Source organism: Hemicordylus capensis, chromosome 1 (assembly GCF_027244095.1).
Source record: "Hemicordylus capensis ecotype Gifberg chromosome 1, rHemCap1.1.pri, whole genome shotgun sequence".
In the NCBI taxonomy this organism is placed as follows: Eukaryota; Metazoa; Chordata; class Lepidosauria; order Squamata; family Cordylidae; genus Hemicordylus; species Hemicordylus capensis.
The window spans coordinates 356970472-356997354 of NC_069657.1; the positions used below are offsets into that span (position 1 = coordinate 356970472).

Here is a 26883-nt window from a genome sequence, read left to right on the forward strand (position 1 = left end):
GTTTGACTTGTGGTTATGCCCTAATGCACTGAACTGCAAGCATGTACAGCTATTGTCATGTCGTAAGATGAAGTTTAAAAGTGAGAAGCTTTTGTGAGAAGTGAGAAGTGTGTGTGTGTGTGTCTGTCTGTCTTTCCTTCCATCTGGTCCCAACTTCCTTCCGCCATAGAACGCAAAGCAGCACACACAGGGCTCACAGTCCCCCACTCAGCCACTGCAAGATTGTTCTCTCATATGCCTTCAGACCATGCCCTCACCTGGCACGTGATAATGCTCTGATACATTTAAAGCAGCTTCTCACTTTTAAACTCACACTATAATTCTGGCAGTAAAATAATTGCCGTATTATGAAGTGTCTCATTTAAAGAAGTGACTTAAGAATACAGTTGGTCAGAGTGTACCAAGATTCAAAGCTATGAAGCTTCTGCCAAGGGGGAGGGAGTGACAGAACAAGTAATCAATAACTAACCCATTATCTTGCTGAAATAATACCTAGTTGCCTCTTTTCAAATGACCTATTCAGGGAAAGGTTCTAATTGGAAATCTCACCATAATAACAATTCACATGTAGAATTATTCTTCTGGGAGCTCTCCAGACGAATTAGCTTTAAGTGAGTTTTCACAGAATAGGTTTTGCCCCCGGCAGGTCTTCCTTTTGAGCAAGATAATCTAGCTTTTGAGAGCTGCTGCGATGTGATTTATTAGCCTTTAACGTATGGCTGATATAATTAGGGCAGGTATCCCTCTGCTCTTCTCATAAGATTTATAGCACACTATGTTATTCACTTGCTCTACAGCTCTGCCAGAGCTGCTTTTAGTGTGAGCGCGAGAGCATCTTTCTCCAGAATGAAGAAGGAATGCCACCCGCTTTCTTCATATGAAGCCTATCCTAGAGGAAAACGGCTGTGATTATGTCAGGGCAGTGTTCCCGGAGGATTTCTGCTTTGTTTCTGTTTCTCTAAGCCGTCAATTAGCAAATCTTCACTGGTATGTAGTTCACTCTCCATTCGGCAGCAGGTATATTCGCCTAATCAACCTTTCCTTGGACCTGCTGACCAAATACAGGCTTCGAGGACACAAGGAAGCATCTATTTTTGCATGCACTTGGCTTTTTACAAGAAGAAATACTTAACATGATGCTAACTGCCTCTGCCTTTGAGTCTGTCAGCTGGAGAAGCTGCCCTGGAAGCGAGCATGCTCAGAGAGCTGGCAAATCATTATCCAGTGACCAAGAGGAAATGATAGTTGCTCTTCATTTATAATGCAAATTTTGAGGTGTCTTCAGAAGTGTGGCAAACTTAAAATGATGGCGGTGGTGAGAACATCTCTGCAGAAAGTTGTGGTACTGTTGCATCGTTTGCAGAGAATGGCAGTTTCATCTCCACGTTATCAGAAGCTTTGCAAGGTGAGTAAAAAAACTGCAAAGTAATACTTTGTGTTTTTCTTTAGCTAACCAGTGGGGTGGGAATTTTGGTGTAAACACTCTGACAAGCAGTTCTAGTATGGTTAGCCATCAGAAGTATTTTCCTGGGAGTATTTGTCCTAGTTTATAGAAACTGATAGCTAGCTTCATAGACTCTCTTTTTGGGCATAGTTGGAAATTTTAAATCCTCCTTGATTTAGTTCACACAACTTTAATATAGTATCTGCTTTCTGCAGATATGTGACCAGTGCCTCTTTGTGTTGCTTTATTTTTCTAACACAGAATTAAATAGGGGAAAGATACAATTACTGTTATGTTTAATAACCATATACCTTGCTTCAGAAAAAGCCCAAGGTGGTCCAATATTCTTGACAGTAGCTTGACCACTTAGTGCTACCAGTGGTGCTTCTGTTGCCTGAATTGTTGCTTCACAAATTCTGCAGAGTTCCAAAACTTATGTTGTTGTGGAAGTGGTTGAAGATGCAAAAAGGAAGCTTTGAGATGTCAATCTTAAATAATTGAAGTAGGAATACTTCTTTTGCTGACTACTGGACAGCTGGTGACCCCCCCCCCCGCATAACTTCGAATCATAACAAAAACAACAGCAGCAAAAAAAGTGGGGGGAGATGATAGTGAAAACCATTCAGCTGTGTATCGTGGAACTTTTGGTTGCTTAATTGTAAAGATATTCCATGTTTTAAGATTTAATTTGTGTTCCTTACTTCAATGTGAATTGATTTTAAAAATCCATTTATTATTGTGAGTGTAAGCATCCAAGTGTGCGTTCTTGCAGTTAAAATCTTGTAGAATTTCTCAGAATGTTGCATTTTTGTTTAGTTTTTATTGTTTCCAAAAGTTCTAGGCAAGATAATATTTATGCTTTCAAAATTCCCTCATATGGACATTACTGGTTTGAAGAAATAAGATAGTCTGTATTTACTGAATCAGACTACCTAGTTCATACAAATATTTAAGCATGACTATTGTGTGGAGTTTTTGTCAGAGAAGAGATGGATACAGTTGATGTTCATGAAAGCCTTTGCGTCTAAAGCTTGTTGTGAGGGAACAGGATCATCCTCACTTGCACAGAAGTATATACAATATCTGTAGGAATTAAACAAGCATGGTGGTGTATATTTGTAAGCTTACATACGGGTATATTTTTCTTGTGTCAGAGCATCAGTCTTTCAACAGGGAAGCCAATGCCGTGATAGTAGTAAGTTAGTGGAAATAACTACGACTTAAGAAGAGAAGTCTGTAGTGAGGTATATGGCGTCCTGAGCTTAACTCTTCCCAATGAAATAATAAAATGTTTTTATTTTATGAATGGGAATCCAGGTAATGTTCATCATTTAGAAATGTATATAATCTGTCATTGTTAATGAATAATTCTTTAAGTGATCATTCTATGGAGAAAGAAACAACATTTTAAATTACACATTGTTTCAGTGGTAATTTGAACTGTTATCGGTTACTTGCTTATAATTCTCAAGTCAGCTGCTATTAGGAAATGTTACAATCCCAGCATCTTCCACCAGGTGTCAATGTAAGGCAATGATACATGAGTGGCTGGTGACAGAGCACAATTGCCCAGAGAAGAGAATCCAATGTGGACTGCAAATTTAAAGCAACCTTCAAGGAAATCATTAATGGTACTATTATCACACATTGTATGTTCATTCCATTATTACTTATTTGAAAGGGGAAAAAATAGCTGAAGTATTGCCAGTGCTGAGGTACACCAAAAATCATTGTTTTTACTATAACCATGACTACAGCATTGTAATTTTTGTTTCATTCCATGCACTAACTTTGCTGAGAATTGAATGAATATATCTGTTGTGGTAGTAAAATTGATTTCAGCAATGTCAATGTGCCAAAAGATAGCATAACTGCTTGTTTTATTCATAAATTTGACATTAACGTTATCTATAGTCATATGTTTAATTTAAAGTATGGAAAACCCAAAACAGTAACTTAAGGGGCAAAATCTTTGAATAAACCGAGAATATTGCTAATGCAAAATATTGGAAGTTCAAAGTTAACATGCATTTTGCTTGTAATTGCTAGAACTAGGCAGTAAAGGATACAGGCTATACGATTAGTAATACAGTACGTTATTTTTTAAAAAAAGTTTATAATCAAATTCCTGATTGCTGTATACTTTAATGGTACTTCAGGGTATATCTGATAAGGTTCATAGGACATGTTACCACTTAGCCATAGAAATGTGACATAGCACAGTGGGAGATGTGAACCACAATCCTTTGCTATACCATTTTCATCAGTTGCCCCTTGATTGTATATCCTGCAGACTGCTTCTCAAGTACAGTATTGGGCTTCTTGAGAGAAATTGAAGAGCTATTCTCTTAATGTTGGCTTGCTCATTCTTGATACTGTAAACAAGGGAGTGGTAACTCCTGCAGGTAGGTACAACTTGTGGAGGGTGAGGGGCAGAATGGTTTTTTCTGGGTTGAATGGTTTTTAGTCTCTATGGTAGGAAGGCAACAATGGTTATTATTTTCTTCCCAACTTTTGTGAATGGAGCATAAAACCTGTGTGCTCAGAACTTGTCAGAAGCTCCCTGGAGACACAAAGTAAAAAAAGGAGTGAAGTTGTGTGGGGATGAAGAAGGCTGAGACTTTTTCTTTCTTTCTTCATAGCCCATGAAGTGTGAAGAACATTGCATTCATACTTGGTATAATGGTGACTAACTACCAGCTTTCTGAATCAACAGCTGATCCCATGATTGAATTTAAATTGATTTGAGGCTTAGTGAAGTTGGGTTTTGGACAAGAAGCTTGAGGGGTTTCCGGAACAGGATGGAAAACGATAACCTTTTGAACTGTTAATGTGCCCTCAATTCCAAATAACTCATTTAAGTGTAGTCACTCTTTGTGCCCAAAACTGCCAAGTCACTTTCAGCTAAGATGGCACGAATATGAAAGGCAGCCGGTGTTCAAAATAGATTTAATATTCTTCTGAAAAGTATGCCTTTACAACAAAATAAATGACAAATAATTTAGTAAATATATACATGGAAATAACGGAAAGATTAGTTATAGTATGACATTCATCTTCACCCCTGAAGTGACACACAACCTGCATAGGTTAGCTTCTTTGGTTGTGATGATATATGGTGCAGCAGAACCAAGCTCTCTGTGGCTTTCTGATGGATGCATAATATATATACCTAGCTATGCAGTACAACAAAGCTATTCTATGTACTATTCTACATTTTTGTAGAATATACTTTAATGAGAGAGCCTTATGAAATTAGGGCCATCTGTATTTTTATATATTCACAAAGGTTAACATATGATGATGATGATCAAGGAGGATAGATAACTTTGCAGACTTGGGGAATTCAGTTTAGAGATCTCTAAAACATAATTGTATCTATGGTAAAGCCAGTTACCAATATTATATTACACACTCTAGCATGCCAAGAAACAGAACCTGAAGAGGGTACTATAGTCAGGTTAGCTTGGTTCTCACAAGTCTCCTGTTTAATTCTACAGGGCCAAAGTGAACTCTCTTCAGCTTAGCAAATGTCCTACATCTTGCTGTACCTTAAGCAGTAGTCTTGGTGCTGGATGATACAGTGGGAGATAAGGAGTGGGATTAAGGGAAAGGACTAGAACTTGCCATCCTTCCCTTTTTCAAGTTTATTATAAAGTAATGAAATATCTTGAACTACTTTGAAATCCAGACAGTTCAGAAAAAAATAGAAGCTTAAAAGAGAAGGAGAAAGTAATTATTAGGCCTGTGCAAATGTTCTTAAAGGGAAGCAAACGTGCAGAAAACCACATTCAAATTGTGGATGACATGGTGGAATGCTGCATAATGTAGTCCTAGTGCTTTCTCATAGAGTTCTATGGGGAAAGCGCCCGGTGGGACTACATTTTGCAGTGTTCCTTGCATGCCTTCCAGCACTATTGCTTCCCTTTTAGGGCTCTCCCCAATGTTGTGCATGGAGGTGATGTAGAGGGAGAAGTTGCCTCCTTGCGTGTAAATGATTGGGCACTGAAGGCAAATCTTTGCATGGGCCAAGTAATTATATATGAGTCCTGTTGTCTATTAGGCATGTTGGCATAAAGAACAGAAAAACCCTAGATGAGCAATCAGATCATGGACGATTAAAATGAGCTATTTGGATTTAGTAGCAAAGAATTTGTTTTTTAATGGGAGTGTAGGAAATGTTACATTCCAATAGAGAATCTCTGAATCCGATGGCAATGGCTTCATTGGCCCAGCTCCTGAAAGTAATATAAATCCTTAGGAATAAATTTTAGTAAAAAGGACAAATATTTTGCTTAAGCAACTGGGGGAAAACGCTTCTTAAGTGTAACTGAAGATGAGAAATGAAGTTATTGAGGAAACTGTGGGATCGCCTCCTTTGGAGGGTTTCAAGGAATCACTAGAAAAAAATGTATGTTTAGTTTACTTTAGATATCACTTATCATATCTGGGCTGGGCTGGAAGATCTATATTGTCCTGAGCCTTTCCAAGTAAATTCTGTGAAAAGGGGAGCAGCAGATATAACAATATCCAAATCCAGACATAACACAAAGACAAGTTTTGCTTAGCTAAACAATGGCCTGGGATTATGTTTGAACCCAATCCTGTCCATAAACCGTGGTTTTCTTGGAGCCAACAAACCTGCGCCAGAAACCATGTTTTGAAGTTGGTTTGCAAATGACAGTTTGTGCTAAATGTGGTTTTGTATTATGTCTGAATTCACAGACTCCTGTTAAACCACAGTCAGGGCCATTGTGAAGATGGCAATGAATGTATGAAGCTGAGTCCTGAGTAAGATGGGAAACAAAAGCTCCAAATAACACTTTTCATATTCTAGGTTTGGAAGTTAAAACCATGGTTTAGATTTTGACGTATGGTTAGCATAAATGATGGTTTATCATTATGTTTGACCCCAGCCAATGAATACAAGCTATAGAGGTTAGGTAAAAACAGGAGGGCAATGCGCTAGAAAAATTATTATCAAAATACTTGGAGGGAAACTAAAAAGGCAATGAATAGTGAATTGGTGTTCTTGACTGATGTGACGGGCAGCCCTCCACTGATGGTAGGGACCCACGGAGGCTGCTGTTCAACCTAAAAAGCAGTCCCAACCGTGTAGTAATGGGGTTGCTGAGAAAAGTCTTTGAACCACTTCAGGGCAACAGTGCAGTAGTCCTTTCCATTGGTTCCAATAATTTGAAGTCATTTCTCAGCAGTCCCAACACTAAGTTGCACAGCAGCCCCAATGGGTCCCTGCTGTTGGTAGAGGGCTGTTCGTCATGTCAGCCCATATGCATCAGTTCTTTATGTTTAACTTCATTAGCCATTCTTTCTCAGAAGTATACTTTTAGAAACCGTGCATACACGTGGTGAGGATGTTGAAAGCAAACATGTTGGACTAGAAATTGTATTATTTATTTATGTATAATATTTATATACTTCCTGATATGTGTATCTCTAGTACACAGTTTAAAACAACAAATAGAAAATAGATTAAAAACAAAACAATTTCACAGGATAAAAAACCCCCAAAGGTTTTAAATTTCAGTTAAAAGCCTGAGAAAACAGGTGTGTTTTGAGGGCCTTTCTAAAAGCAGTCAGAGATGGAGATGATCTTATTTTGACAGGGAGCATATTCCAAGGCCCCTGGGGCAGACAGGGAAGGCCAAGTTCTGAGTCGCCACCAAATGAGCCAGTGGCAACCATAACCGGACCTCCTCAGATTATTTTAATAGGCTGCTGGTTAAGAGGGCACAAAGAAGGTGCCCTCTTAAGTACCCTGGACCCAAGTTGTAAAGGGCTTTATAGATAATAACCAGCGCTTTGTATTTCACTCAAACATATGCAGTTCTTTCAAAATCGGTGTGTTATGGTCCCTTCGGGTTGTCCCAGAGACCAGTCTGGCTGCCGCATTCTGTACCAATGGTAGCTTCCAGACTACATACAAAGGCAGCCCCATGTAGAGTGGATTACAGTAGTTGTGCCTGGAGGATACCAGCATATGCACCATTATTTTAAGGTCATTTACCTCCAGAAATGGACGTCGATGACATATTGGTCAAAGCTGATAAAAAGTGCTCCTGGCCACTGCCTCAACCTGAGAAACCAGAGAAAGTTTGGGATCCTGGAGCACTCCCAAGCTACCTACCTGATCTTTCAGAGAAGTTTAAGTTCATCCAGAACAGGTAGATCTAAACAATCTCACAGATCCTGACACCCCACAGTACTTCCATCTTATTTGCATCCAAACTCAATTTGTTATCCCTCAGCCAGCCTATCACCTCCTCCAGGCAGGCATTTAGGAAAGTTATGCTGTTTCCTGATGAGGTTGATATGGATAAATAGATCTGGGTGTCATCAGCATATTGATAACACCCTGCACCAAATCTCCTGCAGTGGTTTCATGTAGATGTTAAAGAGCACTGGAGACAGAATGAAGTCTAATAACAAGAAGGCATCCCACTCTCCCTCAGAGAAGCATTGATAATATTTACTAGACTCTCTCTGATGATACAATTACCAGAAGAAATAAGGCAAGTAGAACAAGCATCAAGAGAATGGGCTGAAGGATGCACTGTCTGTAGCAGTTTGTCCACATCCTCAGGAATTGCAAACTGAAAGTGATCTATTCTAATCCCATAAGAGGAGTTGCTGTACACCTCCACAGTAGACTCTGTGGAATCCAGTTCGACCTGAATACGAGAGATTTTATCCTCAAAACTGTCATTGAAAATGTCACAGTGAGTGACTGATGTCTTCAAGCTCAAATTCAAGGGGGAAGTGGCACATACTAGTCCCCTCACAACCCTAGACAATTCCACTGGATGTGATTGTGGAGGCAATGTGGGCAGAAGAAAACAGCTTCTTGGCTGCCCGCACTGCCAGAGCATAGATCTTCAAATGTGATCTATATTGTGATCTGTTGGATTTGCTCTGAGTCTTCCTTCGCTTGTGCTCTAGAACCTTGCCACTTCTTTTCTTGTTCTTCCAAATACTATGGGGCTGACTTTGAAGCAGTTTGGAGAGTATACTTAGGAGTGATTGTGTCTACTGCTCTAGTGAGTTCATGTTTGCACCAGAGCATCAACAGAATCACTAGAGAGCCAACTCTAAATCCTTTCACGGCTTCATGGAATCCTATTGGATCCAATAACCTTCTCTGGTGGACCAACCGGAGAGTCCTTCCTTAACCAGATGGTGTTCCATTCATGACAATGGGGAGATGGCAGGAGTCCCCACCCATGGAACACCACCTGATTAGAGCAAAAGACAAATTGAGCATGTGACCATCATGCATTGGTCCAGAGACCAGGAGATAGACCCATAGTCGTCATGGTCACTATGAACTCCTGAGTCGCTCCGGACAACCAAGCCCCGAAAGGAACATTGGAACACCCCCCACCCCACAACCTGGGCCACTCCAATGCCAAATCCACAGCCAGATCCATCTGCTTAATTACAGACTCTGTTGGGGCAGTGGGGCAATAGGTACACAAACAGAAGTCTTAATCTATTCCCTGACCGGGATCCTGGTAAGGAAGAGGGCATTCTTATAGACCACAGCCACCACACCTCGCTGCCCACATCCTCTCACCTGCTCCACCACAGAGTAACCCACTGGGAGAAGCTGGGCCCAAACTGGAACACTAGCCTCTCCCGAGCAGGTCTCCGTAATGCATAGCTGGTTAGTTCCTTCATCCATAATCGGGTCATGGATGGTCTCAGACATTTTTTGGACTGACCTGGCATTAGAGTAATAAGGCGAGGTTCTGTGTGCAATTGGCACTGCTCTCCATGATCAAAGAGGTAGTCGGCCTGCTGGAAGGGGAAACAGCAATTAAATTTCTGAGCACACTTCCCCTGTAACAGCCTGCTGACCTGCTAGTGCCATATCTTTTTCTATTCCCCACCGCTGGAACAGCTGCCCCGGAAACACATACCTGTACCAGGACCAACCAATTATTAAGCAACAATAATACTGTAGTCAGCTGGAGTCTTCGTTTTAGGAGTCCAAAACAGTATGTTTGGCTCCTGCCCTCAGTCCCAGCCTTGAAGGCCACCACCAAAGGCTGGCCCCTTTTGTTAGCCACCTGCAGGCAGCCCGCCCATTGGCAGGCCACACCGATGGCTGTACCCCTGGCGTTGCTCCCCTTTAAAAGCATCCAAAGCGTAAAAGTCGAATGGGCATGGCTCTCACCCACTATATCAAGCAAATCTGGCACAGGAGCATGGTTGTACAGCAATTAAAGTGAGGAAAACAACATATAGCAGCCCAAGGGAGAAGTTCACAGAAGCCACTGCCAGAGTTCCTCTCCCAATCCAGAAAGCCAGCGGGGGGGTGGGGGGGAGCCGGATGAAATGAACTCCTAACCCACAGTGTCTCTTTGAGTCACCTTCTGAGCTGCCCCTGGCAATGCTCTCCATATGTCTTATAGTCTCTTAAAACAGAAAGAAGTTCTGAAGATAAAATATAGAGTAGAAACAGGGTACTTAACAATATGAAGTACAGTATAGGTTTAATAGAAAAGCTGACTTCTTGAACCTCTTCTCTTAGAACTAGATCAACATTTATTATGTGACCTTCAGTAGTGGTTTTTTTTTTTCTTGCCCCTGTTGCCTCTGCTCTACAGAAGTGTCCTTTTCTCTGATTTTTGTTTGTATGACAATACATTGAGTTTACATAGAATACAAGACACTAGTAATCTGTTTATACTTTTTATTTGCTTTAAAGGAAGTTTGTAAGAGTTTGCATGCTACTTTCATAGCTGCTTTTCTTTTTCAAATCTTATCTAATTTCACCTTGGGAGATCTGGATTAATACAAGCTAATGCTCAGTACCTTTTAAAACTGTTTTTAAGACATGGAAAAGCAAAGTACACTTCTCAGTTTTCGTATCCTTTTAGTTCATAAGGACCACTTTACAAATACTAGAATTAGTGAACTAGATGTCTGTGTTCACAATATACACTGTCAGGTATCTAAACATATATGTTTCACAGTGTATTTTGTAGAGTGCTTACCAATAAAATACGTGGTCATGAGTTGGATGTTGTTGCTGCATGTGAAAATACCATTAGATAAACGTGTGATTGCTGCCACCCCCACAACTGCTCACTGCAAAAATACACTGTGTTAACTAATCAGTAATCTTGTATCCCTCAGGCAGAAAATAGCAAGAGCAAATAGACGGTTCACACCTGAGAGAGAATAATATTTTACAACTGCTTGTTAAACTAATAATGGCTCACACATTCCTTCCTTTGACTGTATTGCTCTCTTGCTACAAAACATTCAGTGCCTTTGTCCCATTATTTTCGGTATTGAGTAGCCACAATTTTTGTGAAGGACAACAATGTGTCTGTTCTAGAATGCAGTGGCACAAGCAATCTGTTTCAGAGAATAATACTGGAAGTTGTAGCAAAATTTCATTTCCAATAGCAGTATATTGGTAAATACCAACGATCCTCAGTGTGTATCTGGCATCAATCGGAGAGAAGCCACAGTGCTGTACGCTTTTGATCCTGAGGGCCTTTGTTCCTCAGGGCTACTTCTATCTTAATACAATTTCCAGCCTTTCTGTTGATGCTGCCAAAAGTGTTTCAGTTTCTACTGATGTCTGTGTGAGGGAGGCTGTAGGCTTACATCAATCTACACACTGTATTTTTCTGTTGCTGCCATCCTGGGTTTCATTTGAAGCAACAAGGCAGCCTGCGATGCTATTAAACAATATAACATTAGAGCTGGATGAGACCCTGTAGGTCAGTCCAGTCCATTTTCTGTCCTAAGAAGAGAGAACTAGTATCAACAGCGTTACAATATTTTGTCAGACTTCCAGTTGATTCAGTGGTCTTGCTTGGCAGCTTTTTCCTTTGCTGAACTGCTGTTTTTATTCCAAGAAGTGGTTTTTTTCCTGATTTCTAACTAGGTCTGGCCATTTGAAGCCCATTACTGCTTGTCCTATTCTCTTATAGTAAACAAGGTATTTCTTATTTCTGACGTTTAAAATGCTGGAGCCTGCTTGCTTTCCTTCTTTCTCACCTCCCTTGAGTACCCCCCCCATGACTTTTCACGACCTACTATAATGGTGTAGCACTGGGTGGATTTGGATTATATGTCCAACTGGTCCCTCTCACCATACATTACAGCACATGAGATTGCAAATCCTACCTACTTCTAGGTGTGTTGTCCTGTAACCTCATAATTGCAGGGAATCATTTGAGCAGTCTCTTAAAATACAGTACTAACTGAGCTGCTAACTGAACTAAGAGTGCTGGTTCTCTTACATTTAGCAGGGGGAGAGCAACTGTCCCTATCCAAATTGAGCACAGCATCCATCCAGTGGTTGTTGCTGGTGCCCACTATGTTTCTTCTTGGATTGTGATGCCTTTCGGGACAGGGAACATATTTATTGATTTTTCTAATGTGTAAAATGCTTGAGAACATTGTTTGAAAATCAGTATATAAATATTCACAGCAGTACTATAGAAGCATTTATTATGTGCTATTTAAATTGTGTATGATGGATGTTTCAGATGAATTACTTTGTATGTGATTATAAGATCATGGGAGGGCACTCTAGGGCGAAGGGTGTGCATGTTAATGTCCACCAATACCTGATGAGGGAGCATTTAAATCTCCAATGACATGGTGTCTTTCATGCTTTGGCAGTTTCCAGAAACTCCCAGTGCTGTTGTAGAAGCTCTCGATGTTAGCAGGAATCTCTATCTGCTGAACAGTGGTTACTGCTCGAGATGGTATGGCGTTACTTGGAAAGATACCTCAGTAGTGGATGTGTAAATTGGCCCAAAGTAGCTTTTTCCTTTCTGCTAAGCTCACCTTATTTTCTCCTCTTGTTTACTTGCTTTTTGGACTTTTTAATCCTCATAACTGGGAGGATAGGAGAGGACTGAGGCCCTTTCTTATGTCATTATCCTTCTTTAAGAAAGAAGTCCAAAAGACAAAGGCTGTGGTGGTGTGGGTGTTTTGTTTGTTTGTTTGTTTCACTGTAAACTGCCTTGGATTATTTAGATCAAAAGCGAGGCTATAAATCTTTAAAATAAATAAATATATTGTGTAATAATGAAAATAGTGTTCCAAACTAGTTTCTAAGAGTACTGAGTTTACTGTTTCATAAGTTGGGGATACTACCCTTTGTTAATATTGTCTTAAATAGCCTAAACTATTGCCTAAAATTTCATTGACTACATTACATGTTCACAGGTTCATATTGTTGACTGTTTTCGTGCTTTCCTTGTTTTCTTGTTGCCCCTAAATTCTACTTGGTAAGAGAATGCTACCTGTTATATCACCCTGATAACTGCTTCAATAACTTTAATAACCATACATGTTTTTAGCCATCCTTTTTGACCTTTTGGATTAACTCATTTCATTCTCCCATGGTCATTATCTAGAAAAGCAGAAAATGTATTGCAGAGCCCTCATTTCTGTTTAGCTCATTCGAACCTAAGAGCAATGGATTGGACTAGTGGTCTGTTTAGTTTAGTAGCACATCTCGCCAAAAAGGTTGTTAGGTACATTATAGGTATCCAGCTGTGGCTATTGGAAATAAACAGGTATGGTATTCAAAGGCATTTATTTATTTATTTATTTTTAAATCATGCCTGCTAATGATCTGGAGGAGATATAGAAATGTTTGACTTTTTACTTTGCAGCCCCTGCTTTTTGTTGATAGAGGGATTTCTAAAAGCTGTGCCTAGAAAAAATCAGACTTTCCTGATTTACATGGTCATTCTGGTTAAGCTCCTTCAGGTTTCTTCTGAGACACAAGTGAAAACTTATAGATCACCTAGTAAGTCTCCAAGTATTATGATGGTCCCTTTTCTTCATAAATAAATATTTTCTTTTTTCCCATATAAAACAAGAACTTATCAGCTGTACCAAATGGTCTTGGTTGTTCCACAGTGTATTGCTCTGTCACTTGAAGCAGACAATGCAAATGCTTTCTCAGGTATTTTCCTAAAAAGAAGTCTATTCTTAGTTCCTCATAGCTTTGTGTTTTGTTCAACCCTCTCTGATTCACATTGCGTTTCTGTCTCTTGAAAAATGAATAAATCTTGAAGAAAGCTTGGTTATATGGATGCAAATAATGTTAGTGCAGGAGTCTACTTTGAGAACAAAAGGTTGGGTTTTTTTAAAAACTTGTGGACTAGTGCAATTAGAAAAAAGGCATGGAAAATAAGAGGCTTTTAATACAGGATGTCATTCTTAGGCCAAGCCTCCATAGAGAGCAAAAAAAATTTTTTTAAAGGCCAACTTAGTTCTTGCTTATTATAACTAAACTCCTTTTTCATCCCACTTGTTTACCAGTCAGAACTAGAAACACTTTTGGGGCAGCCAATGAGATACAAAACTCCATGTGTCTTCACTCAGTGGCTCAGTTCAGACATAATGTCAAACCATGGTTTGACTCTACATGAAAAAGCTCAGTGTTGTATGATATATTGATTAAGTGTCGTCCAGTCGGTGTCGACTCTCAGTGCCACATAGATTCTCTCTAGGATGATCTGTCTTCAACTTGGCCTTTAAGGTATCTCAGTGGTGCATGCATTGCTGTCATAATCGAGTCCATCCACCTTGCTGCTGGTCATCCTCTTCTCTTTCCTTCAACTTTCCCCAGCATTATGGACTTCTTAAGAGAGCTGGGTCTTCACATAATGTATCCGAAGTATGATAGTTTGAGCCTGCTTATTTGTGCCAAGAGTGAAAATTCTGGATCGATTTGTTCTATGATCTATTTATTTGTTTTCCTGGCTGCCCATGGTATCGTTAAGAGTCTTCCCAGCACCAGAGTTCAAAAGCGGCAATACTTTTTCTGTCCTGCTTCTTCAAAGTCCAGCTTTCTCATCCACAAAGTGTCATGGGAAAAACCATTGCCCAATGATTCTAATATTTGTAGGTATAGACATGTCATGGCATTGAAATATCCTTTCCAAGGCCTTCATTGCAACCCTACCAAGTGCTAGTCTGTGAAGTATTTCCTGACTGCTGGATCCTTTGCTGTTGATGGTCGATTCTAAACGGCAGAAGCTATCCACCACTTCTGTGTCTTCATTCAAACACTTCAGACTGATTCTGAGGCTGGTTGCTGCACCCATTGTCATTAGTTTAGTTGTCTTTAAATAATATTTAACATTTTTTTATATTTAATATTTAACATTTAACAATATTTAACATAAAGCAATACTATTTAACTATTTTATTTTATTTTATTTTATGTTTACACCCATTCTTTCCTCAAGGATATAATGATTATATTATAATATAATAATAGGCATTATGCAATAATATTATTACACAATAATAATACACTTGATGCTTCAGGTTTCTCTGCACCTGTCATATCACCCCGAGTAATCTGCTCTGCATTTCCCTTTTCTTGCTGTGATGCCCTTTTTTGAGTAAAAAATTGCCTGATATCCATTAACTTGGAGATGAAAAATATTTTTTATTATACTTTATGGGCAAATTTCTGGGCAAAAAAAGCCAATTAAAGTACACAGCCAGGAAGGCGAAATACTAACTTTTTGCAATACATTGGAGCTGCTAAAAGGTAAAACAAAAAACAAAAGATTACTAGATAGAAAACCACACTTGGCCTTCTACTTTCCCTCCTCCCCTTACACATGGTGGTTCACTCTTATTTTCTTGATTGTCAGCAAACTATTTTACTCGATTCACATGCAGTTCACAAACTGTTCACGTGCAATTGGTCAACAGGGAGGAAATCTCAGTACATGAGGAAGAGGGTAAGAAGAGAATGCTCAAGCTCAATGCTTATGCAAAGAATCCAAACCTATAGTAGGGATGTGCAAACTGGTTCGAATTCGAACCGGGGTGGTTCGGAGGTTCGGATTCGAACTGAACCAGCCATCAGGTTCGAGCTGCAGGTTCGAATTCGAACCGAACCAGGGGGTGGTTCGATTCAAACCAGTTCAAACTGGTTCAGACACACAAAAATTGGTAGGATGGTATCTGGCACCCAGGGGTTCCGGTCACCCAAACCCCAAAGCAATCGGACACTCGTACGATTTTTTATGAATTTTTGAAAATTATTTTTATTTTTTCTCATAGGGTATAATGGGACTCGAACCAGGCCATTATACCTTCTTGTGTAGCACCCATGGGTGCCAACAACCACCCAAACCCTGAAGCAATAGGACAGTCCTACGATTTTTAATGAATATTTGAAATATTTTTAATTATTTTTCTCATAGAGTATAATGGGACCCGCACCAGTCCATATCCCCTATTGTGGAGTACCTAGGGGCACAAAAGTGGGGTGGGTGGTAGACAGACAGGGGTGCCTACCACCCACAAAACCCCAAGGCAATTGGACACTCCTCTGATTATTGGTGAATTGTTAAAGTATTTTTGAATTCCTCATAGAGAATAATTAGGATTGCAGCAAATGTATAGCTAGCTTCACGTCGGGGGGAAAGGGGTGTCGTATAGTGGAGTGTGGTGGGTGGTAGTTCCTAGGGTGGGCAAGGAAGCTATCAGAATTATTTGAAAGGAATTGGGCAAAGGGCTGATTTTTAAGTGATTTTTGAAGTTTATGCGTCTTTAAGGTTTTTCTCCATAAAGAAGCATGGAGGTGTCAGCAAATGTATAGCTTCACGTCAGGGGCAAAGGGGTGGCCTAGAGCAGTGTGGGGTTGGTGGGAGTGCCAGGTAGGGGCAAGGAGACTACCTGAATTTTTTCAAAGGATTTGGGCAGAGGGCTGATTTTTGGTGAATTGTTGAAGTTTACGCGTCTTTAAGGTTTTTCCTCATAAGCTATAATGGAGCTTTCAGCAGCCCCATAAGTGCACTTGAGGGGTGCTGGGGTGGCCCAGAGCGAGTGGTGGTGTATGGCACATAGGGTGCCTGCCAACCACCCCCATGGGTTGCTAACCCATGGCGTACAGGGTTCTGTTGTTTCTGAGGTGTTCTGTGTGTGGATTCTATGATAGCAAATGAGATTTTCAATGAGACACCATGAATCCACTCACTCTCATTTGCTATCCTATGTGCCATACACCACCACTTTGCCCCCGATGTGAAGCTATACATTTGCTGACACCTCCATGCTTCTTTATGGAGAAAAACCTTAAAGACGCGTAAACTTCAAAAATCACTTAAAAATCAGCCCTTTGCCCAATTCCTTTCAAATAATTCTGATAGCTTCCTTGCCCACCCTAGGAACAACCACCCACCACACTCCACTATACGACACCCCTCCCCCCCCCCCGACGTGAAGCTAGCTATACATTTGCTGCAATCCTAATTATTCTCTATGAGGAATTCAAAAATACTTTAACAATTCACCAATAATCAGAAGAGTGTCCAATTGCCTTGGGGTTTTGTGGGTGGTAGGTACCCCTGTCTGTCTACCACCCACCCCACTTTTGTTCCCCTAGGTGCTCCACAATAGGGTATATGGACTGGTTCAGGTCCCATTATACTCTAGGAGAAAAAAAATTAAAAATATTTCAAATATTCATAAAAAATTATAGGGGTGTCTTATTGCTTCAGGGTTTGCATGGTTGTTGGCACCCATGGGTGCTCCACAATAAGCAATAATGGCCTGGTTCGAGTACCATTATATCCTATGAGAAAAAAATAAAAATAATTTTCAAAAATTCATTAAAAATCATATGAGTGTCCAATTGCTTTGGGGTTTGGGTGACAGGTACCCCTGGGTGCCAGCTACCATCTTACCAATTGTTGGGTGTCCGAACAGGTTCAAACCCATCCGAACAGGTTCGAATTTGAACCGAACCAGGGGGTGGTTCGAACAAAACCAAAACCGAACCACCTCCTCCTGGTTCGAACCCGGTTCTAATCCGAACTGAACCGGGCAAACCGGTTTTGTGCACATCTCTAACCTATAGTGTGGTGTTGCACTGAGTAGATCCCAGCATGTATATGGGATGTACATAATATTTGTTCCTCCCCCCCCCCTTCCTGAGTGCAGGTTAGAAACTTGTAGCTGCCTTCAAAATTGTTTTGAGATAAATTGTCCTAAGTATTTTGACCTTCTGGCTATATAAACCTAGGGCTATTCAGCAGAGAACAAGGCTTTAAAATTCTTTAGGCTTTTATTTAGTTGTATCTCATGGTAAGTGAGACATACAGGATTACAGACTTTGGCTTCATTCCCAGGTATTCTATTGCACTCTTAATATTCTAGGCGAGTTACTTTTGGAAGCCTTGAGCCTATTTTTTGATGCATAGATTTTTTTTTGTCAGAAAAGTAAACTGGTGACCATACAAAACCCTGTTAGGGTCTCAGAAAAAGTGTACTGATAAAAAAGAGCCCCCTTAAACACGGATATATGTTCTATACCTTTATCTATATTTGTTAATATAATATTTTTTTCTCCACTATAGAAGATAGGGTCTAGCAGGGGCATTTTTTGGGGGGGGGTTCTTTTCCTAGCCAAATGAAAGTGGCAGGAAAATGGATGGTGGCTCCAGATGCTTCCTACCCCAACCTCTTTCTCTTGCTGAGAACAGCATCCTGTGGTGATAAAGAGATGGCCCCATTTTTCTTTTAGATGATCAGACGAGCTATCTCAGCTTAGGAGAAACATGTATCTACCTAAAATGTGCCCCCCCTTTTTTGCTTCCTATTATAATAAATACAATAGAGCCAAGAAGGAGGTGACACGTGTCAAACTCATTGAAAAAGGCAGAGCAGCCCGTCCCTCTGGTGCACTGGAAGATAATGAGTCTATGCACACAGCAGCCCAACTCAGATAGGGCTGCCCAACCCTGGAGGCTTGTGTGCAGTGCTGGGATCGAGGCTGATTCCAGCGCTGCCTCCCCCGCAAGCCTGGGAATGTACCCCAGGTTCAGGGTTATGTGTGGCCTAAGTCACCTGAATCATGAGGTAATTGCATGGTGCATTATGGGATTCCTGGAGGCCAGGAGTCAGTTTCCCGGCCTCTAGCATATGCAGTCCAGAAACCTGTAACATGAAAAAGGGGGTTCAGGCCTCATTTCTTCACAAAGGGATTCCCATATGTTCTTGACTACAACTCCTGTAATCCTCACCAAAGGCTAGTGTAGCTTGGGATGCTGGGAGTTGTAGTCAACATCATCTGGGAATTTATGTTAAAGGGAACACTGGTAATAAGGCTTCAGTTGGCTTGGCCATCTGAAGGAGGATTTTGCCCACCCACGTATATTAAGACAGCCTCTCTTGTTCCCCTTTTGATAGACTGCATTGTTCCATTTCTAGAATTAGCAACTTCTCTTGTTGACTTGGTGTCTGGCAGAAGGGTTAAATCAAGGTAGCTAGTTTTCAGTAATGCCAAAGTATGGTTTAAATAGTTAAACAAAATTGTGATCCCTTCTTGCAAAGTTTTATCTGATTGACAAGATTGGCTGTGAGGCTGTTGTTATTGTTCTGTTTGCAATACTCAGTCAAAATTAGTTAGCAATAATATATGTCATGGTTATGCAATTGATAGAAGAAAGCTCAGAGGAATATTTTAGGTACTTGTGTTGAGTGATACAGTCCCAGAATGCAACCAGATGTGGTGGTGGTGTGTGTGTTTGTTTATTTAATATACCACCTGACTCCAAAGGCTCTAGGCCGTTCACAAAAATAAATACAATAAATACCAAAAATAAATAAATAATCAAACTGTTAAAACAACAATTTAAAATATTCAAAGATTACTAAAAGCCAGGCTAAAAAAATGTGTCTTAAGGGCTCTTTTAAAGGCTGGTAAGCGCAGTGAGGAAATGCTTGACTAACAAGCAGAAGGTTGCCGGTTCGAATACCCCTGTGACTATATCGGGCAGCAGCAATATAGGAAGGCATCATCTTATACAGCAATATAGAAAGGCATCATCTTATATTGCGTGGGAGGAGGCAATGGTAAACCCCTCCTGTATTCTGCCAAAGAAAACCACAGGGCTTTGTGGGTGTCAAGAGTCGAAATCAACTTGACGGCACACTTTATCTTTAAAGATGTTTATAGGAGTGCATTCTACAGCCCAGGAGCAACTAAAGAGAAGGGCCGCTCCCAAGTTTCCGCCAGACAAGCTGGTGGCACCCGGAAACATACGCCTCTCAATTACTTTAATGTGTGGCAGGGATCATGCAGAAGACAGCTTTCTCCCAGGTAACTTGGTTTTAAGCCATATATATTAAAGGTAATTACCAGCACTTTGTATTTTGTCTGGAAACCTACAAAAGCAGCCCCACCTAGAGAGCATTGCAGTCGTCAAGCCTAGAGGTTACCAGAGAGTGCACCACAGTTCTGAGATCATTATCTTCAAGAACAGACACAGCTGTTGTGATAGAAAGCACTCGTGGCCTTTGCTTTAACCTGAGAAATCAGAGTGCGGCCTGGGTCCGGAAGCACTCCCAAGCTACATACCTGCTCCTTCGAGGAGAGTGCAACCCGTTCCAGAACAGGATGATTTTATCACCCCCTTCTAAGTATGATCCCTTACCACGAGTATTTCTGTCTTGTTGGGATTAAGTTTCAATTTATTATCCCTCATCCAGTTCCATTACTGCCTGTAGGAAGGCCTTTAGGAGGTTACTCCATTTCCTGATGATGATGTCATGGATAAATAGAGTTGGGTGTAGTCAGCATATTGATAACACTGCACTCCAAATCTCTTGATGATCTCACCCAGCGGTTTCCTGTAGATGGTAAAAAGCATCAGAGATAGGATGGAACCCTTAGGGACACCATACAATAGCTCTTGTTTCAGAAAGTAATTATCTCCTAGCGACACCATCTGGAATTTACCAGCGAGATAGGAACAGAACCACTGCAAAGGAGTACCACCTATTCCCAAACCCCCAAACTATCCAGAAGGACACCATGGTCAATAGTATCGAAAGCCGCAGTAAGGTCCAAAAGAACCAACAGAGTCACACTCGCTCTGTCCATTACTTGGTAGAGATCCTCCATCAGCGTGACGAAGGCTGTCTCAAACCCATAGCCTGCTCTAAAGCCAGTTTGAAAGGATCTAGATAATCAGTATCTTCCAAAACTGCCTGGAGTTGATCAGGCACCACCCCCTCAATTACCTTGCCCACCCAAGGGATGTTAGAGACTATCCTATAATTATCCCTCACCGAGGGCTCTAGAGCAGGCTTCTTAAGTAGAAGTCTCACAATTTTCTCCTTCAAACATGGAGACATCCTGCCCTCCCTCAGTGAAGCATTTATGATGTCAGCTAGGCCATTTCTAACAGCCTCCCTGCTAGATGTCATAAGCCATGTTGGGCATGGCTCCAAAGGATAAGTGGTAGGCCGAACACCTGTCATGGCTCAGACTTCAGAATCAGAGCAGGAGGATTCGCCTGCTAGTGAGCCACAGCAACCAGAATTGGCGGAGAAACTAGACTCCGGAGCTGAAGATTCTCAACAGCTGCCAGACTTGGTTTCTGATGAGGAAGAGCCTGGGATTTCCCCTGTATTGAGATGACATATCATGAGGCAGGCTCAGTGGGACTCACGCAGGTGCAGGAGATCACAAGAAAGAAAGCCAAACTGCTGACTCAGGGAAGCCTGATTGGTTGCTGGTTCTTTGGAATATTACATGAAACCAATAAAACAAGGATTGTAAATAGAACAATATCGGACCTCTGAAAAGTATAAGCATGCATATGTATTCAGTACTTGGTTTGGGCCCCTTTTGCAGCAATTACTGCCTCAATGCGGCGTGGCATGGATGCTATCAGCCTGTGGCACTGCTGAGGTGTTATGGAAGACCAGGATGCTTCAATAGCGGCCTTCAGCTCTTCTGCATTGTTTGGTCTCATGTCTCTCATCCTTCTCTTGGCAATGCCCCATAGATTCTCTATGGGGTTCAGGTCAAGCGAGTTTGCTGGCCAATCAAGCACAGTAATCCCATGGTCATGGAACCAGGTTTGGGTACTTTGGGCAGTGTGGGCAGGTGCCAAGTCCTGCTGGAAAATGAAGTCAGCATCCCCATACAGCTCATCTGCGGAAGGAAGCATGAAGTGCTCCAAAATCTCCTGATAGACGGCTGTGTTGACCCTGGACTTAATGAAGCACAGTGGACCAACACCAGCAGATGACATGGCTCCCCAAATCAACACAGACTGTGGAAACGTCACACTGGACTTCAAGCATCTTGCATTGTGTGCCTCTCCATTCTTCCTCCAGACTCTGGGTCCTTGGTTTCCAAATGAGATGCAAAAGTTGCTCTCATCAGAAAAGAGGACTTTGGACCACTGAGCAACAGACCAGTTCTTTTTTTCTTGAGCCCAGGTAAGACGCTTCTGATGTTGTTTGTTGTTCAGGAGCGGCTTGACAAGAGGAATACGACATTTGAAGCCCATGTCCAGGATCCGTCTGTGTGTGGTGGCTCTTGATGCACTAACTCCAGCCTCAGTCCACTCCTTGTGAAAGTCCCCAACACTTTTGAATGGCCTTTTCCTGACAATCCTCTCCAGGCTGCGGTCATCCCTGCTGCTTGTGCACCTTTTTCTTCCACACTTTTCCCTTCCACATAACTTTCTATTAATGTGCTTTGATACAGCACTTTGGGAACATCCAACTTCTTTTGCAATTACCTTTTGAGGCTTTCCCTCCTTATGGAGGGTGTCAATGATGGTTTTCTGCACAACTGTCAAGTCAGCAGTCTTTCCCATGATTGTGATTCCTAATGAACCAGACTGAGAGACCATTTAAAGGCTCAGGAACCCTTTGCAGGTGTTATGGATTGATTAGCTGATTGGAGTGGGACACCTGGAGCCTAGACTGTTGAACCTTTTCACAATATTCTAATTTTCTGGGATTGTGGATTTGGGGTTCTCATGAGCTGTACGCCATGATCATCACAATTCTAACAAATTAAGGCTTGACTTATCTCGCTTTGCATGTAATACGTCTATCTCATATATCAGTTTCACCTTTTAATTTGCATTACTGAAATTAATGAACTTTTGCACAATATTCTAATTTTTCGAGTTTCACCTGTATTTTAGCAAGGAGGTTGGCCACAACATTTGAGTTTTTTGAGGACTCTTGGATGGATGCCATCTGGCCCTGGCTATTTGCTAGTTTTCAGTTTCCCCCAACAGTTTAGACCATCAACTCTTGTCACTTCTGTCTGACTCAGTTCTTTAGCCTTCGTCCCCGAAAAGCCTGGTTCAGGAACAGGTATATGCCCAGTGTCCTCTGCCATGAAGACAGATGCAAAGAACTCATTGAGCTTCTCTGCAACCTCCATATCCTCCTCAATAATCCCTTTCACTCCCTCATTGTCTAATGTTCCAACCGCCTCCCTGGTAGGTTTCCTGCTTCTGATGTATTTAAAGAAGTTTTTGTTATTCCCCTTGATGCTTTTAGCTACATGTTCCTCAAACTCTCTTTATGCCTCCCTTATTGTCACCTTGCATTTCTTTTGCCAGAGTTTGTGTTCCTTTCTGTTCTCTTCCATTTGGACAGGCCTTCCGATTTCGGAAGGAAGTCTTCTTCCCTTTTATGGCTTCCTTGACAATACCTGTTAGCCATGCTGGCATCCTCCTGGACTTAGTGGTACTTTTCCTCCTTTGGGGTATACCATCTAACTGGGCTTCTAGTATTGTGGGTTTGCTCCATGCAGTGACTCTCCTGATTTTCCCTTTCAGCTTTGTTTTTACCATACTCCTTATTTTGGAGAATTTTCCTCTTCTGAAATTCAAAGTGTCTGTCTTAGACTTCTTTGGTGATTCTCTCCCCACATGTATGCTTAATTTGATCGCACTATGGGCACTGTTCCCTAAAGGGTCGATGACACTGACATCACGCACCAGGTCCTGTGTGCCACTCAGGATAAAGTCCAAGGTCGCCTTCTCACTGGTTGGTTCCAAGACCAACTGTTCTAGGGCACAGTCTTTTAGCGTATCTAGAAATTTATGTTATGACTTGACTGTGAATGTACCCAGTCTATGTGTGGGTAATTGAAGTCACACATTATTACAGCCCTGCCTCTCCTTGATGCCTCCCTGATTTCCTGCTGCAACTCCCAGTCACTGTCAGCATTTTGATCAGAAGGGCGATAGCATGTCCCCAGTATCATGTTCCCTTTCAGGCCTTGTATTGTCACCCACAGGGTTTCTGTGGAGGACTCCAGTCCACCTAGGTTTTCTAGCTTGTTAGATTCTATCCCTTCTTTAACATACAGTGCTACTCTACCTCCAATGCGCCCCTCCCTGTCCTTTCTGTAGAGTTTATACCCAGGGCTAACAGTGTCCTACTGGTTCTCACTGTGCCACCATGTTTCTGTTATGCCCACAATACCTATTTCTGTGTTAGCAACCAAGCACTCCAGCTCACCCATCTTGGCTCAGAGGCTTCTGGCACCGGCATATAAGCACCTATACACTGAATCTCTTCCCTGGTGTCTGCTATCTTTCTTTTGACTCTTTGACCAGCTGGTACAGCCTTCTGTCTGCTCTTTATGTGGTTCTGCTCTGTCCCCTTCTGTTTTATCTGAATCCTTTGCCCCCTCGCACTTTAAAGGATGGTATTTGCCAAACTGGATACTGCCCAGCTCCTGTTGGCTATTCCCCAGGCGTCATTTTAAGAGCTGCTCTGCAACCTTTTTGATTTTAAGCACCTGCAGTCTGATTCCATCCCAAAATGTATCCCAGTGCCTAACAAATCTAAACCCCTCCTCCCGGCACCAGTGTCTCATTTATGCATTGAAACCCCTCAGCCCTGCTTGTCTCAATGTACCTGCATGTGGAACAGGTAGCATTTCTGAGAATGCTATCTTGGGGGTCCTGGACTTCAATACGCTACCTATCACCCTAAATTTGGCTTCCAGGACCTCCCCAGCACTGCCTAACAGTCTGTCTAGACACTACGTGATGTCCGCAGCCTTCGCACCAGGCAGGCAAGTCACTATGCAGTCAATATGTAGGTCACAAACCCATCTCCCAAGAGTGGGTGCTCCCCTCTGACTGAATCGCCCACTGAGGCCCCCACCCCCCCGAAGGAGTATCCCCTGTGCGAGGGGATATGGGCTCATCTTTCACAGAAGGGGTCCCTTGTAAAGGAGCATTTCCCTCTCCCTCAGACTGATGTCCTCCTTCCCTGAGACCTTTATTCTCTCTGACAGCAGAGGAGCTGTCAGCCTTGGAGTGGGATGCCTCTACCATGTTCCTGAAGGTCTCATATGCCTCTGTCTCTCTGAGCTTCTCCAGATCCGCCAACTTGGTCTCGAGGGAATGAACTTGTTCCCTGAGAGCCAGGAGCTCCTTGCACTGAGCACACACCCATGACTTCTGCCCATGGGGCAAATAGTCATACACGTGGCACTCTGTGCAATACACTGGGAAGTGCCCCCTCCCCTGCTGACTTTCTGTCTTCATACTGGTTTTGTTGGCTGTTTACAGTATTTAGAGATAGTTTATAAGAAGGATAGGTCTCGGCTGTATTCGTCAGTTATTTAACAGCCTTTCTCAAGAATATGAAGGAGGGATCAGTACTTACCTTCTCGTCTCCACCGGGCTCTTTGTGATCACAGGGACTTATTCCGGGCTCCCCCACACACTTCTCACTAAACTCCTGCAAAACTGCAATGCCCTGTTGGCTATGCTCTGTTGGCTATGCTCTCAGGCCTTCACCTCTTATGTAGAGAGTAGGCTTCAAACTGAGACAGAGGATGTGGCTCAAAGGAATGTGGGGATTCCCACAGCCCTGGCTGTCTCCACCCCCTCCAGGCACGGACAAACAAAAACTGGATGCCACAGGAGTTTGCTAGCCCTGGCAAATAACAAACACACAGACTAGGACTTATCTCTGTCGGACCTGATGATTTAAAGTCTCCTGAAGTTTCCTGGCTATTTCTATCACATTTTCCAGTTGCCAGTTGGGGGATGACATTCTTTTTCTGATCTAGCATCTTCATTTTCAAAATCTAGTAACTGCAAAGAGTTGGGTTAGGTTGTTCTTGGATTATTGCTATTTGACGGTTTAAGAATTGCCTTAAAGGACGAAGAAAGGAAATCCTGTTTCCTTCCTAGTAAATATCTTGAATATCTTTTGTTTTCAAAAACAGGAGGTCTGAGATATTGTACTAGGGATTAAAAGGATCAAGATCAAGACCATTAAGTAGTAATCTCACTAGTGCTAGTTTACATACTATTCAGGGGTGGAGCCACCATTACACAGCTGGGTTCAAAGAACCTGGGCCATCAGTGAAAAGGGCCACCACTTCGCACTGCCATTGATATTGCACAAGGGAATGTGAGTAGCTTGTGCCTGGCTCATGTCTTTGCGCTCATGTAAACAGCTGTGAGGAGGTTGTACATCAGTGCTTGGCAGTAAAGGATCTGTGCATGGGGTTCCACAATAAATCATCCATAATGGGTGGTATGTTGTTCACGACAACACCTTTGAAAAGCTTGTCCACATCTTGGAACTGATCCATTCTAATTAAACCAGAGAAGTTTCCTGGTTACCTCTGCAATTTACTCCGCTATAACTGTGGAGTCCAAGTCGTCTCGAATGTGAGAGATCTTATCCGCAAAAAAGTTGTTTGTTTATTATTTCTTTCTTTAAAATATTTCTATACTTTACAAAACTTGCGTCTCTTGGCAGTTAAAGTTAAAAGCAGAAGGTTGTTAAAAGAAGGAATGTTAAAAGCATCACAGCGGGATGATGAAAAATCCAAATCTAAGCTTAGAGAGGAGAGAACCTGAGAAACCTAACAACTCTGAACAGCTCAACTGGCCGTGAACTTGCGGACACAATCCATGCAGAATAGAATTGCTTCTTTGCTGCCTGTATGGGAGAGAACCTGAGAAATCTAACAACTCTGAACAACTCCACTGGTTGCGAACTTGTAGATGCAATCCATGCAGAATAGAATTGCTTCTTCGCTGCACGTATTGCCATGGAATAAACCTTCAAATGGGCACCCCCTGCCCCTAACCTGCTCCACCACAAAGTACCCAGCAGGGAGAAACTGAGCCCACACTGGGCTACTATCCTCCCCCAACCAGGTCTCAGTTATAAAAACTGTCAGCTCCCTCATCCATGATCAAATCCTGGATGATTGCAGTCTTATTTTGAACCAACCTGGCATTACAAAGGAGCTAGGTCAGGTTCTGTGGGTGGTTGAAACAACTCACCGAGGCCTGAGAGCTAACAGGACAGCTGGAAGGGGAAACTGCTATTAAATTTCTGATCTCCCTTCCCCTGTAATGGCCTACTGACCTGCCAACGCCAAATCTTCTATTCACCACCACCACTGTAATAGTTGCTCCTGAACCCCCAAAAGCGCTCCCCACTCTCTCATCTGTACCAGAGCCCTGACACATACTGTAACTGTAATTAGCCAGGCACTAACAAAGAGCAAAAGGAGTCCCTTCATAATCTCGACAAGACTGTGCCAGATGTCTGCTTATTTTCCTCTTATCAGCAGGAGAGCAAACCATGTCTCGCAC

At 42.0% G+C, this 26883-nt stretch overlaps 1 protein-coding gene across 15 annotated transcripts in view; it reads left to right on the forward strand.

Annotated features, from left to right (window-relative positions):
* UTRN (utrophin) overlaps positions 1–26883 on the forward strand; it is a 567675-nt gene that overhangs the window by 285521 nt on the left and 255271 nt on the right. The window contains exon 1 of one of the 15 annotated variants that reach the window (XM_053290723.1): positions 834–1405. The exons of 13 other annotated variants lie outside the window; for them this stretch is intronic. In XM_053290723.1, the coding sequence (XP_053146698.1) occupies positions 1262–1405 (144 nt within the window). In that variant the 5' untranslated portion in view covers positions 834–1261. Of the gene's footprint in view, positions 1–833; positions 1406–26883 lie in introns of those variants that run through there. One more of the 15 variants, XM_053290731.1, reaches the window with a different exon arrangement.